This window comes from Salvelinus namaycush, chromosome 14 (genome assembly GCF_016432855.1).
Source record: "Salvelinus namaycush isolate Seneca chromosome 14, SaNama_1.0, whole genome shotgun sequence".
Classification (NCBI taxonomy): domain Eukaryota; kingdom Metazoa; phylum Chordata; class Actinopteri; order Salmoniformes; family Salmonidae; genus Salvelinus; species Salvelinus namaycush.
In genome coordinates this window covers 30,055,393-30,076,748 of record NC_052320.1, presented here as the reverse complement: position 1 = coordinate 30,076,748, position 21,356 = coordinate 30,055,393, and the positions used below count along the sequence as shown (strand labels likewise).

Below are 21,356 nucleotides of genomic sequence, written 5' to 3'. Positions count from 1 at the left end.
TTCTGTGCAAGTCACATGCGCCAAATACAACAGGTGTAGACCTTACAGTGAAATGCTTACCTTAACCAACAATGCAGTTTTAAGAAAAATACAACAAAAAAATAAGAAATTAAGTAATGAAAAATGTAAGCGCAGCAGGAAAATAACAATAGCGAGGCTATGTTCAGGGGGTACCAGTACAGAGTCAATGTGTGGGGGCACCGGTTAGTCGAGTTAATTGAGGTAATATATACATGTGGGTAGAGTTATTAAAGTGACTTATGCATAGATAATAACAGAGAGTAGCAGCAGCATAAAAGGGGGGGGCAATGCAAGTAGTCTGGGTAGCCATTTGATTAGATGTTCAGTAGTCTTATGGCTTTGGGGTAGAAGCTGTTTAGAAGCCTCTTGGACAATTTTTAGGGCCTTCCTCTGACACCGCCTGGTATTAGAGGTCTTGGATGCCAGGAAGCTTGGCCCCAGTGATGTACTGGGCCGTACGCACTACCCTCTGTAGTGCCTTGGTATATGATATTGATCCGTCCTTTGTCCGATGTACAGTTAGTTAAGGTGTTGAAATGGCTTTTCTTTATTTGCTTGTGTTTGCAGATGACATAGGTCTGTATCTATCTTAGGCTTGATTTGCATGTTTGACCTTCTCTGCACTGCCAATGCTTTTACAAATAATTTTGGTTAGATTTTTTATACATTCATGAGAGCGGGCCTGTCAATGCCCTTCCCCGTTGATGAACTATAGTACAAGTATATAGACTAATAGCTATTGACTTGAAATTATTTGACAGAAATGCATGATGCACTTCTGACTTGTAAAAACCCAAACCCCCCAAGCCCCCTTTTCCTATCATTTCATGTCTTGGGAATATATTTATCCAAAACGAGCCCTCCCCAATTTAAAAAAAATGTAGTCTCTTTCCATCGTTCGTCAAGCAGCCGAGTCACAATGCATTCCGAAATGAGTCCTTAATGTGGAATAATGAGGCTGTCATGGCGGAGCAATCTCTGCTTGTTTGAGTTTGAGTCATGTTGTAGATTCAATTCAATCAGCCGAAGTCAACCTGGCCTCAGGCCAAATCGGTAATGGATGACCTCATTCAAACAATGCCTCTGACATGTTGAAACAATAAGAGGAAGAGCCTTGAGCCAGTTGCAAAAGCAAACTCGACTCTCGTGCGCACAGTAAATGACAGTACATTCGCTATAGTCTTTGTAGAATAATTAATTTGATGGTGCAAAAGTATTGCCAGTGGATTTAGATCAGGTTAGGCTTCATGAAGAAATGTAACACACAGTATAGGCCAAGTCGATCCTTTAAGATCCAAGGAATATTGTTGCTAATGCAATAGCATTTCAAAACGTTTTGAATATGCGATAGCAATGGACTAAACAGAATCTAATAAAAAGGCTAAAGCATGTTACGTAAGCTAATAAGATAATATTAACAATTCAATGTTTATTTAACTACTATCTTTTGTCTTGCCCATTCACCCTCTAAATGCCCCACATACATAATCCATGTCTCAATTGTCTCAAGGCTTAAAAATCCTTCATCCTTCTTTAACCTGTCTCCTCCCCTTCATCTACACTGATTGAAGTGGATTTAACAAGTTACATCAATATGGAATCATAGCTTTCACCTGGATTCACCTGGTCAGTCTCTGTCATGGAATGAGCAGGTGTTCATAACGTTTTGTATACTTAGTGTACCTGCTCATCATTGTATACACAATGTTCTGAACGTATCATGGAAAACAATCTAGCTTATTTTGTACAGCTGTTGCTTGTCTTATTGGAGGTTTATTTTCCCACACAAGTCGAAACGGATTTGTTCCAATGTCGAAATTACTGGAATCTAAATCATTACCAAGAAACATTACCAAGGCAATGTAAACACATTCAATGTTACAATCTACATGCATGGTTTCTAGGCAATAACTTTGACGCCTGAGGCAAAAGCACTTTTTCCCGTGCATTTCAATTACTAAGGCGGAGCGGGCCCACCTCCCTCACCCCGTACCCTTGTTATTACTGTAGCAAAGGAAGTTATTCAACACAGTTGAAAAGCACAACACCTAGAACAACTAAGAAATTAGCCTTGGAACAGTTGTAAAGCATTACATTGAAAGGAACTCGGTTATTATCAGTCCATAACTGATAATGGAATACAAGTACCCATATAGAAGAATCCGGAAGTCTCATCAAATTTTGACGGATGATGAAGTGATTAAAGCAAACGGTACTGATACAGAGTCAGTTGATCTTTAGCTCTGAAGCAGTTTAACAGACACACACAGCATGCACTTCATTAAGCTCTGTTCCCGCTGGTCCTTATTCTATTAGAAATTAAAACTCAGGACAATTAGCTCCAGATTGGTCTCAGCTCGGAGCGCAACTCATGTGCTCAAGGCTCTGAGATGACTTAATTACAGTCTCATGTGGAAATCACGCGGGGGTGCGGGGGGGGGGGGGGGGGGGGGGGGAGTCCTGTAGGGGTCTGAAATGTACAGTTCTAATTGGGAAATCGTATTAACTCTATCGTAACACCTGCTCTAATATAATAGGCCCTAAACATGACTAGTCTCTAATAACTGTATACAGATTCAACAGGCAGGGGGGGGTTTTGGCAGGCTTTTTGAGAATTTACTGTAACTGACAAGTCAGTGTTTCGGTAAGAAAGCACCAGTGGTCTGAAGTCCTATGTGTAAACCAAGGACACACTGCATCAAGTGCCATTGTTTGGGTAAGAGTAAACGCTGAGCACTTGCCCGAACGGATTAGTCATTCATTTAACAGCCGCAATCTCTGAAGCACGGACATGGCTGTTTGTTTGTTTGTTTTTGGTCTTAAACGGTGCCAGCTTATGGGAAGCATGCAGTTCAGTGAAGAGGGAAAGTAGGGAGGTTGATGAGAGAGAAAGGAGGATGGGGAGGAAGGGATTAGAGGGGTGTCATTTTTCCCCTACAACATGATCTCTAATTTCCCACAAAGCACTGGGTAACCTGAGCCAGAGATTAGCCCACGTTATCTTGTTTAATAAAATATGACGACGATCTCTTTGTCGGCTCCATTCAGTTTCACTTGATATCACATGACCTGTCGGACCGCAAACATTTGCTCCTGTTTTACGACAAGAACCTCTTGGGCCCACTTTCAAAAAGCGTCTCAGTGTAGGAGTGCTGATTTAGGTTCCGTTTTCCTTTTTAGATCATAATGATTTAAATGATATGGATAGGGGGGACCTGGGATTATATCCACAAAGTGTCTCAAAGAAAGTGTGCTGGGCTAGGCTCAGTTTTGCCTTTTAGATCACAATGAATGTGATTATATGGTCAGATCCTAGATCAGCAACCCTACTCAGAGACGCTTTATGCATAAGGGCCCTGGTGCTTTATTTTCAATGAGAGCGCCCAACTATAACCCTTATTCTGACAATATAATCGACATTGACCTGCTCTTTCTGATGAAATGAGTCAGATATTCTTATTCCACGGGCCTTGTTCGGATCATCAGAGCTCTTCATTGAATTATTGATACTCATCAAGCCCAAAATAGGACGGTTATTATGTTTTCATAAGCTCTTTTTAGCCTTGCTGGCATTGCACCCTCAAGCCTCTATCCTCTCTATATGGGTTTTTACATCACGGTAAGCAACAGAAAGGGTGAAGAGGTACAATTGACCAGCAGCCTATTTTCGTCTATAGTCAGTTAGGCTTGATGGAGCCAGTGTTCAGTGTATTTTCAGACCTGTGTAGTGAAGTAAATCCCACCAAATATCGTATTGACCTCAGGCCTCATGATTGCACTGTTTATGAAGGAAAGGACTCAAGAAAGTAAATAAGGAGTCAAGCATGTTTTGCCATTTGAGTACTGGGTACCAGTGCATACCGAAAACCTGCTGTTCAGTAAATTAAATTGAGTTGGAGTGTTATCTTCCACATGTTATATGCATTGATATATGGGCAATTCCATGTTAAACAAACCACACAAAATGACTAAAGTTCTCCTTGTGCATAGAGCTCTCTGGTTTGTTTAACTTTGCAATCATTGTTTTATGTTTGAGGTACATTTTAAAGTGAAAAATCTGAGTCTCCACATCACTCTGTTACCTTGGAATTGCCCACATACAGTATGCTATTTGAGATATTCAAAGTCAACACGTACATAGGAACGTCATGAATTTAGACAACATGAGGTCCTGCAGGACATTGAGCTGCTGCAGAACAGAGATCTAGCCATTTTAAACAATTCGGGTTTTATTTCAGTTTCAGATCCAAGCTGAAAGGAGCAACTGTTCAAATGTTCTCATACATTCCTCTTTCACCGTCTCTGTTTCTCTCTCTCCCCAACACACATACACATGCATGTGCACAAGTGTGCACACACAGACAGTGTTTGTTCACTACTGTGTGATTAACAGTTCTATAAAAAAATATATGCTAAGGTACTCTTTCCTGTGTTTGCGGTGTTAACAACAATTACTAAGTTGTCATGGTGTTGTTTAGACGAAACAGAATCAACTGAGCACAACACGGTGTCATACTTTATTTCCTCTGTTTGTTTTTCTTACATCCCTCAACAGGATGGCTTGTCTGGCTGAAACTAAACAGCCGGACAAAACAAAGACAAATAGGGCCTCTCTCTCCCTCTCTCTCCCTCTCTGTTCTGCCACACCACTTCATTACAGAAATGCTGTGAGGAAAAAGACAGCTTCTGCTTGGCTCTGCCATACACTGTAATGTTTCTCTCTGCCCACTGTGAATTAATCTCATCATTAAGTCTCAATGAAGAAAAATGAGCCACAGATTCGATCTCGCTGTCGCGCTGCCGGCGCCCTCTCCAGTGACTCCATTGGACGGGGCTATCATCACCTCGCACAGGCAATTATATCTGCTAGCTAAATATGTCACACACAATAAATCCGGCATCCCTGACAGACGAGGGACAAGGCAGGAGACACAGCCTCGTATAAGAGAGGCACAGTCAAGCAGGTCCATCTCCTACCTGACAACCAATGGGATCGATAAGCCCAATGGATTTCTGAAGGAGACTGATACTAAATATAACACACATTCTATGTCATGGTGATGGATTGCATGTATGACATTTATCAAGGCTGAGGGTAACACACCACAAACTAAACATATGTTGGATCTACAAGGGATGATGCAATACTGCCATTTTGCAACAGAACAGCGCAACATTACCACAAAACGTGTCTTTGGTGTCTAGATTTGAGCCTTTTAAATAACTACTTGAACTGTTAGAACAGTTGGATAAAATGTAAGACTGGACCCTCTTCCCATCTGTTTGTTTGTTTGCATTTGGAGCTAGATCATTAATGAATGTAACCTTTTTCGTTGATACCATCCCCCCAGGCCACAGTGCAAACACAGCATTGACATTCACCCGATAATGTTTGTAAAGGATATTCAGAAAAAACAAGTGTGGGAAAGAGCTTTTAAGCCAGACGTAGAGCTTGCCATTGCTGATACTATTTGTACAGGACATACCTCAGGAGGCTGAGACAACTGTGAATGTTTGTCCAGCTCACAGACTCTTCCATACATACACACAGCCCGAGCAGCTTGCATTCCTCCCCATTCATTAATAAATTCATTAATTTCCCCCCTCGTATTATCTCCCTCTGTTGGTTGATCACTTTAACCAGCGTCGATGTCCCCGTGGAAATGTCATTAACATAATGAAAAATTCCCATAAAAATGTGTCAGTTTAAGCTAGAGATATCTGTTTGCGTCTCAATCCACCGCATCCACCGATGTCGCACTTCCGCATCTGCGATGAAAGGTGACAAAGCTAGAGCAGTGTTTGTCAGACCGTGAGACAACACGACGGTGTTATCTGTTTTGCTCTACGACCCCCACAAGGGGCACTTACATTTTTTACTTGCCCATTCACCTCTGAATGGCACACATACACAATCCATGTCTCAATTGGCTTAAAAATCCTTATTTAACCTGTCTCCTCCCCTTCATCTTGACCGATTGAAGTAGATTTAAGAAGTGGCATCAATGAGGGGTCATAGCTTTCACCTAGATTTACCTGGTCAGTCGATGTCATGGAAAGAGTAATGTTTTGTATACTCAGTGTATATGGAGACAGTTTAGTGCTTAAGTTAAGGGGTTAAATACATGTACAAAAATAAATAATAATGTTTCCTGATCTTTGTTACATCTCTTACATATAGGACAGACACTTCAGAACAAACTTCCTTGCGATGTTTTGCTCCATGTAGTGAATATTTTATTCAATGTGTTTGTACGAGCTAATGGCAGTAAGGCCACATTTTTATTTCTCATCAAATAATTGTTTTATTGGGGTGGGTGGTTGGGAGAGGTTGGGTTGAGTGGTTTGGAGGGAATTGAGGTGGGTGGACTGAGGTAGGGAAGGGGCTGGGGGGGGGGGGGGGGGGGGGGGGTTTGTTTTAAATATATTTTCTTTATACCTAAAGGGGTCTTAAAATTCCAAATCAAATAGCTAAACAATTCCATATAGCTTTGACTTTGAAATTCTCTACATTGCAGCCGGACTGGGCAGAATCACTGATCTACAAAACATCTAGCCTCAGAAGCCCAGGATTTTCTAACAGAATAGTCATATTCCAATAGTCGTGTCAAAGAGGCACGATTTGTAAGGTTGGCTTTGTGAGACTACAAAACACCTACATCCCAAATATCTATTCATTATGTGATCAGGATTATCGGTTTTGTTCCTCGCCTTGCTCAAACTGATCCCCTCAAATATGCTGCACAACTCAACCCCACACACAAAATGCTGAAGGATACCAGAAATGTCTATGAACATGTCAAGGCCAGTAGAACAATAGCTTCCTTGTGATGCTAAGACATCCAAAATGTTTGTCCGTGCTTCTGTCCTCATGCAGCAGTGGAACCAACGTGATGGACATACACTGTTATTAGCGCATCCATTTTAACAACCCCGGCTTTTGAGTTCTCGGCGCTCGTAACCATTAACAAACATAATCAACGCTTAACACAACACCCAGGGGCCTACCCCACAGCAGTTTCTTTCTTTTCTGCAGGTAGAATTAGAGTGCCGTGGAGTTGCCCCACGGGAGGCTCGTTCTGACGAAGTCTTACTGGAACAGGCCGACTGGTCTTAATTATGCCAACAGCCGCTCCGAGGAACAGACTACTCCCCCCTCTCTCTCTTACAACAACAGGCAGCAATCCATGGCTGCCAGTCCCACTAATTAGTGCACGGGTATCAATTTTTCTGTCTCTCTCTCTTTATCTCTCTGAATCTCTCTCTCCCTCTCCCTCACACTATCCAACACACAGAGAGACACTCAACACAAACACTACATGCACAGTACGGACTGATGAGGCCTCGGAAAGTAAAAAAATGATTCTTCCATTAGTTGAGTGTGCATTTCTTGGCTTCCTTTGCTCTCTCTTCAGGCTGATTTACATAAGTCCAACTCTTAAATAGGACTAATCCCTGTTCTAAGATGAGCTGCATGGAGCTCTTCTATGCTGTAATTACTCTCTTGATGATATTAAAGTTGACAACTAGAGGTTTTATTAAAACTTGGCAAAAAAGTTACACATTCAAATGGATGTCTTCCTTGAGAATCTAAAGCTTGGGGCAGAACAACATTCACTCAGTTACAGGTTCAAAATGAGATGGGGGCCCGAAGACTTTCTCACATCTAACAAAAATAATCTAGTGAGTCTCCTGTACAAAATATCTGCCCCATGGATGATTTCAAATGGTACGAATTCCCATTAAAAATCTCCTTGGTGCACAAGTGATTTACTGCATGTTGTTTCTCCAGGGCCCTCTGTGTCATGAGTCCACACTGTGGTATGCATGGCCTTCCCCTTCACAGTCTAGAAAAGCAATTGTGATTGTGATGTCTAAGTCAGCAAAACCAGTGAATGGCTGAGGTCAGAGTGAGAACACACTGGTTGCAATCCAAATGGCACCCTATTCTCTACATGGTTCTATTCTTCTATTCTCCTATTCTCTCCCTGGTCAAAAGTAGCTCACTATATAGGGAATAGTGTGCCATTTGAGAAACACACACTGTCCACCTGCTGTGTGGCACTGATTATTTCAACCCATTCCACTCGCTCTCCTTTCACCACAATAGGGCTTGTTATTAGCTAATAGCTACATTACTACATTTGCTGCCCTAGGATATAAAACCGTACCGTACCGTAGCTTGAATTATTTCCTGGCATCTAATGGAATTAACAATATTGCAAATGCTTCAGACCAACAAGTTTTGCATTGGTTTCATGTGTGTGATTATACACTGAACAAAAATATAAACTCAACATGTAAAACTGAAATAAAAGATCCCAGAAATGTTCCATACACACAAAAAGCTTATTTCTCTCATATTTGGTGGACAAATTTGTTTACATCCCTGTTAGTGAGCATTTCTCCATTGCCAAGATAATCCATTCGTGCAATTGGCATGCTGACTGTGGGCATGTCCACCAGAGCTGTTTGAAGATAATTAAATGTTAATTTCTCTACCAAAAGCCGCCTCCAACGTCATTTTAGAGAATTTGGTAGTACGTCTAACCGGCCCCACAACCACAGACCATGTATGGCATCGTGTGGGCGAGCAGTTTGCTGATGTCAACACTGTGAACAGAGTGCCTCATGGTGGCGGTGGGGTTATGGTTTGGGCAGGCATAAGCTACGGACAACAAACACAATTGCATTTTATCGATGGCAATTTGAATGCACAGAGATACCGTGATGAGATCCTGAGGCCCATTGACATGCCATTCATCCACCGCCATCACCTCATGTTTCAGTATGATAATGCACGGCCCCATGTCGCAAGGACCTTTACACAACTCCTGGAAGCTGAAAATGTCCCAGTTCTTCCATGGCCTGCATACTCAATAGACATATCACCCATTGAGCATGTTTGAGATGCTCGAGATCGACGTGTACGAAAGAGTGTTCCAGTTCCCACCCATATCCAACAACTTCGCACAGCCATTGAAGAGGAGTGGCACAACATTCCACAGGCCATAATCAACAGCCTGATCAACTCTATGCGAAGGAGATGTGTCGCTCTGCATGAGGCAAATGGTGGTCACACCAGATTTTGACTGGTTTTCTGATCCTAGCCCCCACCTTTTTTTAAAGACATATGTGACCAACAGATGCATATCTGTATTCCCATTCATGTAAAATCCATATATTAGGGTTTAATGAACATATTTAAATTGACTGATTTCCTTTATAAGAACTGTATAAATATAAATTAATATATATATATAAATACAGTTGAAGTCGGAAGTTTACATACACTTAGGTTGAAGTCATTAAAACTCGTTTTTCAACCACTCCACAAATGTCTTGTTAACAAACTATAGTTTTGGAAAGTCGGTTAGGACATCTACTTTGTGCATGATTCACTGTTATAATTCACTGTATCACAATTCCAGTGGGTCAGAAGTTTACATACACTAAGTTGACTGTGCCCCCTAAAACAGCGTGGAAAATTCCAGAAAATTATGTCATGGCTTTAGAAGCTTCTGATAGGCTAATTGACATCATTTGAGTCAATTGGAGGTGTATCTGTGGATGTATTTCAAGGCCTATCTTCAAACAGTGCCTCTTTGCTTGACATCATGGGAAAATCAAAAGAAATCAGCCAAGATCTCAGAAAAAAATGGTAGACCTCCACAAGTCTGGTTCATCCTTGGGAGCAATTTCCAAATAAAGTGGTGATCCTAACTGACTTAAGACAGGGAATTTTACTAGGATTTAATGTCAGGATTTGTGAAAAACTGAGTTTAAATGTATTTGGCTAAGGTGTATGTAAACTTCTAACTTCAACTGTGTGTATATATATATATATATACACACCGTTTATTAGGTACACCCCCCCATTCACGAAAATGTTTCTCTCCTACAGACAATGATTTACGTGGCCTTGGCTTGGTATATAAAACAGGCAGACAGATGTCAGTTGTCGGAAAATATAGGACCTGGGTGTGGCCTCCACTTAAAGTGTTCAGCATACTGTAGGACAGAAGGACAGCTGCACTGTCTAATTTAGTTATACAAACAGTGGATTTGCCATTGCGTACCCTTATTTCCCAAAACAAACTGAACGTGCTGGATGACAGAATAGAAGACCATACATAATTACAGCTGAACAAAACATCTAGAAGTGGCAGTAGAAAAAATGTAGTTCAACTCCATTATTTTCTATCGTTTACAGACAACCTATGCAGCAATTACTTGATGTGCTGAAAGCAAAGGTAAAGAACACTAAAACATAGTAATATTTCATATTCCAAAGTAGCACAAAGACTGCAGTAATTACAACGTTTGATGTTATTTCTAGGCTGCGGGAGCGCCACAGAGTAAGAGAGACGTATTATCACAGACATTATTCAGAGTTATTCGTGGACATGTGAAAGTCTCAACTCCTTACCAATTCCCTTTTCCTCCTCCAGTAGCCCCTTTCGTGATAATTTCACAGAATTCCATTTGCCCTCAAATGTGCATGGTTCAGCTCCACAAGGTAAAATGGCTAGCTATAGGATGTAAGAGACATTATGGAGGAATTGACATGCAATGCTTTGGAGCTATATAAAAATGCTTTACATTTTCTCTCATCAAGACATTTCAACCAATTATGGAGAGTGCCATGGTCAGTTGAACTGAATCATAGGGTCATTGATTAACCTCTTACTGAAATTAATTTCCTTCAAATACCTTTAAAATATGTAAGAGCAGTCACACTAAAATGAACAGTTGTATGCTAAAACAGAACCACACCATTCCTGATTCTCTGGATGCCTCATAAGCATGCTAATTAGTTTCCATAACAAGGTTTGTAACCTGTGTGGATTTGAAAGTAAGTAGTACATTTGCTCTGAAAAAATGCTGGCAAAGAAACATACCTTTTTATCTATACCAGAAAATGTTTTATCGTGTTTTCCAATCAAGCTTGGGTGAGACACGTGAGACTTGTTAATTCAAGACCTATGAAAAGAAAAACGTTTCCTCAGGCTGCAAATTGCTTTTCAGAGGGATAGTAAGAAACAAGAACTATTTATTCTCCCATATTTACAGAGATGTGATGCGGCTTGAGGATGGATATTCAAGGGGCATACTGCAGCCAGCAAATCTTCCCGGGACCTTTTTTCTGTCAAATCACCTCACCGTTAAGCCAATCATATTCTCATCTCTCCACCCAAAATACATCATAGGTTTAACCAGGGATCACAATGTCTAATTAGGAAGTGTTCAACAAAAACCTAAAACAGCACCTGTGTGGCTCAGTTGGTAGAGCATGGGGTTTACAATGTCATGACAATGGGTTTGACTCCCGCTTGGGCCACCCATAAGAACATTTATACACGCACTGCTGGGAATCGCTTTAAATAAAAGTGTCTGCTAATGGCATATTATCTTGTCATGGAAATGAGCAATCATGAGACTCTTTTGCCTCCTTTCCATTTCTGAAAGGGTATGTGTCAAAATTCCTGAGGATCTCGGCAGCAGAGCCCACCTAAAACGATTAGCTACTGATTGATCAGATATAGATATGGCCTACATTAGAGAGGTTGATGCAACTCTTAAATGAGACAGCCAGTTTGACGACGGTTTGAGGATAAGAAACTGACCCTGTGCACCTTGTTAACATGAGATCAGACGGTCCCAATGGTCTCTGTCTCATTTGTAATGCCAGTGAAGGCAGTTAATGTTACATGTGGGATGATTGTAATCTCGCCTTGTGAGGGACCTCTCAACCAGAAGCATAGGCCACCTTTAAATATTTCAAATAAATACCTGAGATTCAAGGGACCGAAGACATATTTTGGAGCATTCCAATGTAGCCTATTATAGCCAACTTGATGCGTTCATTCTTCCTGAGATACTGGCCGTGTCCTAATACCCATAATTGCATCCTAAATAGTAGGCCACTGGAGTATGCGGGGGAAAAAATCATGTTTAATAGACATTTCAAACATCAAGTATACTTTAAATGTCCGGATGTCACACTCACTTTGGCTTTGACAACAGCTGATCAATTAGATATGGGGATGCACTACAGAAATCAATTTATAGTGGGAAACAACGCAAGTGTGCATGACACATTCTCAGTATGTGAAAATAGAAGTATGTGCATCTTTGAAAATCGACTATGCTTTAAATGCCAGGATATTATACTAATTTCGGTTTTTCATCTAGTAGAATTCGCTGCACACTTTTCGGGAATTTCACAGCCACAATACATTGGAAAAGGGAGGGCTGTGCGTTTTGATAGATAGCGTCACGTAAACAACAAAACAACTTGGAGGATGGCGAATAGCGAACTACTTCATCATAACGTTACATGATTGAAAACAGATCTGCAGCCTGCCGTGCATTTAGCTGGCTACGTGCTTTAGTAGGACTAAAAGTTAGAACTGTTTGAACAGTAATGTTAGCTATAGGGTTACTTGCTTGTTGTTTAGCGATAACTTCATATTTGATATTAACCGAGTTAGCGAGCTACTTGTTGTAAATATCAGGGCTTGTGTTCAAACTGTTACAAGGTCTGATGACAATACCAGGCATTTAATTCTGTAGTGAAAACAGCAGGAGAAATGCCACAAAAAAAAGGTTTGAGTAAGTCATGTGGACATAGTTAGTCCTCTTGCCACTGCACTATGCATTGCCACTAGCTATGTTATAGCTAACGTTAGTAACGCGGCAGCCTACATTCCTATTTTCCACAGTGGTGCTGGTCACAGCTCGAAAACTCTAGGTGGCATTCTGCCTTCTCCCGAAAGTTCACAGCCATTAGCTTTGCCCACGACTGCCACGACTGCCAATCCCGACTCTGAGTTTTAACGTTTAAAAACGTCAATGATCATTGTTTTCTATCTGGCTTTTGAAACATATGGCCCTTATCTTTCATCAGCGAGAAAGAAGATACACTTACTGTAGCAGTTTTGAACAGATCCATACAGCTATGGGTGTCTCCGTCCGACGAAACTACACTTCCACTACACTTCCACTACACTTCCACTACACTTCCTGAGTTACCCTTACACACAGGTGTTCGGAGCATGCTAGATAGCTAATTAGCACATGTGGCCGCCTCGTCTTCCATCTGTTTTTCGTAAACAAGCGCTGCCGCAGGCGATGTGGGAATCTTAACAAAACTCCACCCTACAGAAGACGCCTTCGTCCAATGACTCTTATGTGTAATGTAATGGAACCGAGAGTCATGATCAAGAGCTAGCTAGTCCCAACACTTCTCTAATCTCCTAGTTCTCCTGATTTGTCACTGTTTATCTGTGTTGTTTCATTGCACATAAGCTGTTATGGTGAAAGTAACGGTAAAATGCAGTCGTTACTGTTTCACCTTCCAATTTGACAAATTATGTGGCAGTCTAGCTATGTTTTAGTTAATGTTGTACTTCATTTTATGCCTGTTAAGGATATATGTGAAGGAGTGTGAGCTGGAGGGGCAGCTGACACCTGCGTGGGTGAAAAAGAAGTGGGAGAACCTCAGTCAAAAGTGTTCCACAGGGATGCTGGCCCGTGTTGACCCTAATGCTTCCCACAGTTGTGTCAAGTTGGCTGGATGTCATTTGGGTGGTGGACCATTCTTGACACACACAGGAAACTGTTGAGCGTGAAAAACTCATCAGCTTTGCAGTTCTTGACAAGTCAAACCAGTGCGCCTGGCCCCTACTACCATACCCCGTTCAAAGGCACTTAAATATTTTGTCTTTCACATTCACCCTCTGAATGGCACACACACAATCCACGTCTCAATTGTCTCAAGGCCTAAAAATCCTTCTTTAACCTGTCTTCTCCCCTTCATCTACAATAATTGAAGTGGATTTAACAAGTGACATCAATACGGGATTATAGCATTGACCTGGTCAGTCTATGCAATAGAAAGAGCAGGTGTTCCTAATGTTTTGTACACTCAGTGTTATGTGTTAGAAAGGTGCAAATGTATTCCAGAGAAATATACTGTAATTGGCATAATACATTTTACAGGCCTTTACATGTAGTATGTTTGATGACTGAGAGCTATTCTTTTGCATATTTTTCAGAAGTTAAAAGCTCCCCCCACCGGAGTCAGCACGGAGTTGGGGAGGTCACACTGGAAGTGGTCCTTTTTTTAAACCCAACGTGGAGTTCTGTTTTCTCATTGAAAAGTGTTTCTTGTGTGTAATTAAATCATTTATTTGATACCGGTACATCTACTGTTGTTGTGTTCCATTTCAACATTTCAACATTCAAAAATGCACTCGCACATCTGAGCTATCTTGTTGCAGGTGCATAACAATTAAATACGTTAAAAGAAAAAAGAAACCCGCACACTGCTCTTGCTAACATCACTTTTTTATTGAAGCTTACGCGTCGGCCTCTTGGCCTTTGTTAGAGCTTTTTGCTTGAATAAACTATATTTGGTATAATAATAATTGATTACATTTCTATAGCGCTTTTCATAATCTCAAGCACAACAAAAGCAAAAAACTAACAAGCAATACATCATGAGTAGCCTAGCTATAGTTGGCTAGGTCAACCATACATCCTCCAAAGATGGAGATGAAGTGTCAGAAGTCAGTTCGAGAACTGAAGCAGTGGGGTGAAAAAAGATGCGTCTCTAAAACCATTTTAGTATTAATCTCACAGTGAGACATCATGATTGGGACTCAGAATCATCAAAGATACGGGCAATATGGACAAATAGCCCATGGCCTATTTTGATCCAACATGCTAATTCATCTGACGGGATAGCCTCTCAGAACGAGAGCAGTAGCCTACCTACCGTACAAGGTGATTGAAAATAATCCAAGATGGTATGGATTACAGCGGCCCAGAGAGGGTCTCAGACCCCCTGAATGAGACATGAGCCCCCCTAAATTAACGAGACGATAACTGACTGAATAGACCCAGAAAAATACTATAACTAAACAAAACATTTTTGTAATTTCTGTTGACGGAAACGAGACGAGACAAAATGTTCTGTGACTAAAATCTTACTATTAAGTGGATTTGACAAGGGTTTTGGAGACATTGAGAGCTTTTCAGTGTTATTTGTTTGGTCTAATCAAAAGCATGCATGACATTAGCAGAATTGTAAGGCTTTCTCATTAAATTGTTGCAATGCGGTGGAAAATATATACCATGCCCAGGTCATTCACGAGTCACCTCTCTGCCAGGCAACCGTTCTACAATCTGGCGGCAACAAATCAATCATGTGAATAAGGCATGGCTAGTCTCCCGGTGGTACAAGCTCCTGGTAGAAAAAAGAGCGACATTTGGAGCCACTTTACATATCAGGTCGATTCAAACAAGACCGAATGCAATGATTTCCACGGGAAAAGACAGCATTGTACCCACAAGTTGACAGGGAAAAATACTACCAACCTCAAAAGACATCTGAAAGCACATCATTCGAATATATACGCTCAGGTAATAACAGATTGATAATGCTAGCTAGTTAGCTTGCTGTAACCACTACTTATGACAGAACTTTGATTACAACATAGCTACAGTATGTCAAGGGACAGGGTTCCAGACTGCGACCATTTAGTCGCATTTTGCTACCCTTTGACTTGGCTGTGCAAGTTACATTTTTAATTGGTCGCATCAGTGCGAGCTGAACATTCATTACATGGTCACCTCACTCAAAAGTTTCAAAACTTCTTATTTTTTTGCTGCTAAAAGCATGATTTGGTCAAACAATAAACTGCATTATCCTCATGATTCCTGTAATGAAAGTGCCTAATGTAGCCCCTTTGCCTGTTTCTCTGGGGCCTGCTTCTGTGATGAGCGAGCCACTTGATGTGCACTCTGGGAGAGGGAAAAAAGGTGTCTGTTGTATAACATTTCAAAATCCAATTGTGGGAAATACATAGCTTTGGAAGAAACTACTTTAATAATTGTATTTTTCATCTCTTAATATTGAGCTCAATAGCAACTATTTTACAACGAAGATATTTGATATGGCTTTAAGATAAGAAGCCCGCAACATGACGCAATTGCGCATTGGCCATTGTGAGTGCATATACTGTAGGGTAGCAGGCTACAACGGCAAAGTTTTTTTAGGATATTGATACATGACTACTAGCAGTGGCTATTATGTGTAGTGTTAGCGATATAGCTAATGCGTTTTGAGTTTTCACTTCCTGGTGAATTAGCCCCAAAATAAATTAGCCTATGATATTAGTGCATATTAAGATGTAGGCAAATTCATCTAAAATAAAATTGTATTGCAAAAAGGGTCAATGCAGATAGTCCAGGTAGCTATTTGGTTAACTATTTAACTGCCTACTTAGCAGTCTTATGGTTTGGGGGTAGAAGCTTTTCAGGGTCCTGTTCGTTCCAGACTTGGTGCATCTGTACCACTTGCCGTGGGGTAGCAGAGAGAACAGTCTATGACTTGGGTGGCTGGAGTTTTTTAGGACCTTCCCCTGACACCGCCTGGTACAGAGGTCCTGGATGACAGAGAGCTCGGCCCCAGTGATGCACTGGGCCGTACGCACTACCCTCTGTAGCGCCTTGCGGTCGGATGCCAACCAGTTGCCATACCAAGCGGTGATGCAGCCATTCAAGATTAGGGCTGTAGCGGTCATGACATTTTGTCAGCCGGTGATTGTCAAGCAAATAACTGTCAGTCTCACGGTAATTGACCGTTAATCTCCTAGCTTACATGCATAGCCTACAAGCCACTGATGCAGACTCTGAGTTGACCTTATTTTAGGCCCTGATATGGCTATGCCTTATGGCTGTGGGCTACACTAGTTCATTTAGCAGACAAGATTTGCTTAGAATTATGTGGCATTATTTTTTATTATTTTAGAGTATGAAGAATACAATTGAATTTAGCTGAATAAAATAGAAAGGATGTGCACATGCGGCTATTCTGTGTTGAGCGGTTAACAAAGAAACAGGTCCTCCTATATTCTTAGTATTTATGCAACTTTAGTTGTAATACACACGTTGGGTTATATGTTTGGATTTTTAATAGATTCTAAAGGTTGCATGATGCGACACTAATGATGATTTGAAAAAATGTGCATGAAAGGCATGAGCTCTGATTTGTTTCTTGTGCAGGCTGCACACAACTCATCAGTCTCTCATTCACAATTTGACAAGCACTTGATAATATTTTCACCAGGCCTCGAATTTCCCGGCAGCATCCCCCTTGTGTGGCCGTAATTCCCCCTAAAAATGATCTTCCTCAAACTTGAAACTCACTTGCCGCATATGTATGCCAGTTAGGCTCTACACCGGTTTTAAAGCGGATTAATGTGCTTAATTTTTTAGAAGTTATGTAGCCACTTTAGTTGTGATACAAACCTTATCAAAACATATAGGCCTATGGGCTAGGCTACATGAGGTGTGTGACTATAATTTGAAAAAGTCTGACAAAAAAGGCATGCGCTGTTTCTTGCCTTACTGCACACACTGGGCATCATTCACAAGTGATAATACATAATTCACAAGTGACAGGCTAATATTTTCACCTATCTGATTATACTACATTTAATGTTGTCTTCACATATACTAAATAATATATATATGAAATTAGTTTTGATTTAGAATGGACCCTTATCATGCATCTGTCTCGGAACAGGGGTATGGGGAAAAAAGGTACGGTAATATATGCCCATAAATAGCGAATGTAGGACGCTTGATAGGCTACTAATGACCATCAGCAGCATCAGAGCTTGGATAAGCCTAGTTACCGTGACCGTGAATTAGACTACAGTCATGACTCGTGTCCGCCAGTGTGGCGGTAATACGGTCACCGTTACAGCCCTAGTCAAGATGCTATCAATTGTACAGCTGTAGAACTTTTTGAGGATCTGAGGGCCCATGGCAATTATTTTCAGCCTCTTTTTTCACGATTGTGTTGGTGTGTGTGAACCATGTTAATTCCTTAGTGATGTGGACACCGTGGAAGTTGAAGCTTACGGCCCGCTCCACTACAGCCCTGTCGATGTGGTTGGGGGCAGGCTCGGGCCTCCGTTTCTGTAGTCCACCATCAGCTCCATTGTCTACTGATGTTGAGGGAGAGGTTGTTGTCCGGACACCACACTGCCAGGTCACTGACCTCCCTATAGGCTGTCTCATTGTCATCGGGGATCAGGCCTACCACGGTTGTGTCGTCAGCAAACTTAATGATGGTGTTGGAATCGTGCACAGCCACGCAGTCGTGGGTGAACAGGGAGTACAGGAGGGGATTAAGCACGCAGCCCTGAGGGGCCCCCGTGTTGAGGGTCAGTGTGGCTGATGTGTTGTTGCCTACCCTCACCACCTGGGGACGGCCCTTCAGGAAGTCCAGGAACCAGTTGCAGAGGGAGGTGTTTAGTCCTAGGCCTGAGCTTAGTGCTAAGCTTGGAGGGCACTATGGTGTTGCGCACTGAGCTGTAGTCAATTAACAGCATTCTCACATAGGTGTTACTCTTGTCCAGGTGGCAGAGGGCAGTGCCACCTGGACAATTATTGAAGAACAAAATTCAGAAAATTCTGGAGGCCTATTTTAACAGTAAAATATAACAACAATACCCTATTGTCAACTCACAATTCATGACAATCACTGGATTAGGTTGCACATCAACATCTTTAATCATGCATTCCTGCTTGGACATGTTAGATGAAACAACGTATTTATTGAATAGCCTACCTTCTCAGTAGTCTATTACACTGTCTATAGCACTGTGAATGACTTTCTACGGTGATTTTAAAAATCATATTTTGCGTGACACGAAGGAAAAAAATTGGTGTGACCAAATCATGGGCTGGTGCCATGCACCAACTGAAAAAGTTAGTAGCACCAGTGCCACCAGGGGAAAATGTTAGTCTGGAGCCCTGTCAAGGGTGTGATTTTTTTAAATCTGCTGCAGAGTAATGTGTTCTTCTGCCAATGTGGCTGTTAGGGAGAGAATCATGCACTAGGATGTTAGGCCGAAAAATATGTCGGCAGGACAAGGCTATGTATGTTTGTGCACATGGAAGTCAGTGATTTATGTTTATTATAGATTAATGAAGCAACACAAATGTGATGTAACTAAAATGAATGGGCATTTAGTTGACTAAAATGGCCCACTGTTTTTGTCATTTTGACAATAACTGGACTAAATCATTATTCAAATGACAAAAATGTGACTAAGACTTAATGGTATTTAAGTCAAAATTACTAAAACTAGACTAAATCTAAAAAAGATAGCAAAAATGAAGACTGCCCAAAATGTAAGAAAGTCAAACTTTGGAGGGGGTCTCTAAATAATGCTGATTTAACCATTATCCTATTTGTTTCAAATGTAAATCGTATGCCTACTGCTACAGTGGAACGCTTATTCCAAATGAAACAACAACCCCACCTCTGTGTCATGGTTAAAAACATGTTTCCCCATGTGGCTGCACTCATCATCCTGAGACAGTCCTGTATTTCAGCCCCTTTTCAGGTGTCCCAACTGTTCTTTCTACAAAGATTTTGTCAACAAGACACATAAATTAATTCAGGCTACAAGAATGTAGACCCAACGACAATCGCCGAATGTCATAACAGTTAGGTGTTTTGTTACAGATGTCTCTTTCCATTCGTTTAAAACGACGCGAGTGCACACCACTGTTTGGATGGAATTATTATTTTGGAGTGAACGAACATGCGCAGGTATCCTACTTTTTGAAGTGATATGTTTGACAATTAGACGAAACCATGACTGGCTGTGTTCATGCCAAATTAAAAGATTATTTAAAAAAAATGTTTACCGTTAAATGACACGTCTTTACTAATAGGCCCATACAACATTTTATTGTACACGCAAGCGCGTTCACACAGGAGGTCCAGTGAAAAAAACAGACCACCGAATGTAATTCGCACTCTGGTTATAAATGTTGGGTACGTGAAAGTGCATTCATTCATCTGCAAGAGCAATGCATTATGATAACAGCGAGATAGTTTATCAAAAGTAACGTTAGTCTAGACTGATTCTAACAGCAATCATGTAGCCTTTATATATATTGTTGCAGTTATCCAACTTGTGTTAAACATAGCCTAAAGCAAAATAGCTATATGTTCTAGACTAGAATAGTTATATCATATGCCGAAAATGTTGACTGAATAAGATATGTAGTAGAGAAAAACGTGGTTTAGGCTATGCGGAGGTGTGGGTTGTCATGGAACGAACACCGTCTCAAAACATACTTTTTGTAGAAGGAAACAAATTAAGCTTAAACACCACATTCCATAGCCTACACGTGCATTGCGTAAATGTTGCAGACATGCTGAAGAAGAAGCGGGGGCAGGTGAGAACGTGTAGACTTCAAACTCATGGTACTACCGCACGAGGAGGACTGCACTTTGTATTTACCTTGTTCGCGTGGTAATAGTCCAACGAGCTTAGACAACTTGGATCAGAACCCACACTTGACGGGTGCGTAGGATAAAATCTCACGTCCATGTCAGGGTCTGTGAGACTGACGGCATGAAATCAGTTTCAGTGTCTTTGACTCTATTGTTTAGCCAGGAGAGAAAGAAAAGGGGGTTGAGGTTCTCAGTGCACTCTTCCCTCACATCCGTTCGCGGTCGAACTTCTGCACCAACTCGCGTCCCGGTGATGCACAGTCCTTTTTTCGTAAGACTACAAGATGCGTCCACTTTGTGGAGAGCCAAATACAGTTATCACTAAACCGTAGAACAAAAATAACTGCAAATATCCAGATCGGTTATACTATTACGTACTCCAGAACTAATTAAATTAAATATCCCCCCTTGGTTTATGTAAAAAAAAAAATCGTAACTCTAATAATGTTGCTTCTTTTCCCCCCGCTGTTCTCATACTCCATAGGCTTTGTCACGGAGGTGCATATTCATACATTGGTTGCAGGACAGAGAAGTGGTTGGACTGTTCTCCATATGCCATGCGACCTCTGCTGATAAACGGGAAAGGAGGGGAAAAGGGGGAGGGGATATTGGGGGCTGCCTTGACAACAGCTCTCCTTTCTGCAACTGCGCGATTCTGATTAGCTGGAAATGTAGTAGTGTGCACGGCTGTGCATTATAAAGAACCCACTGCTACTACAAGGTCTACTTCTTTCCAAAGGTTCCATTTGTTTTAGTGTGCCAAGCTGAAAGGAACTCGTTTGGACCCACATTCTGCTGTCAATGCATGGTTTCTTCATGGTTTTTATTTATTTTCATACTTAAACACAAACCTCTTAAAGCACATAATTATGCAAAACCTAGAACCAACCATTTATTTCCAATTTAAATGCAGCTAGCATTTTGATTTGGAACCTGATCAAGAAAAGGGTTCCCTTGAAAATGATAATTTCCCGTCAGCGGATTCTTCAGTACTGTACCTCAT

General features: G+C 41.2%; 1 protein-coding gene across 1 annotated transcript in view; it reads right to left on the bottom strand.

Moving 5' to 3' along the window:
* Positions 1-20,884, bottom strand: part of LOC120058936 (TOX high mobility group box family member 2-like) — a 116,460-nt gene extending 95,576 nt beyond the window's left edge. The window contains exon 1 of the mRNA XM_039007685.1: positions 20,361-20,884. Coding sequence (XP_038863613.1) covers positions 20,361-20,450 — 90 coding nt within the window. The 5' untranslated portion in view covers positions 20,451-20,884. The remainder of the gene's footprint in view (positions 1-20,360) is intronic.
* Between the last annotated feature and the right edge of the window lie 472 nt (positions 20,885-21,356).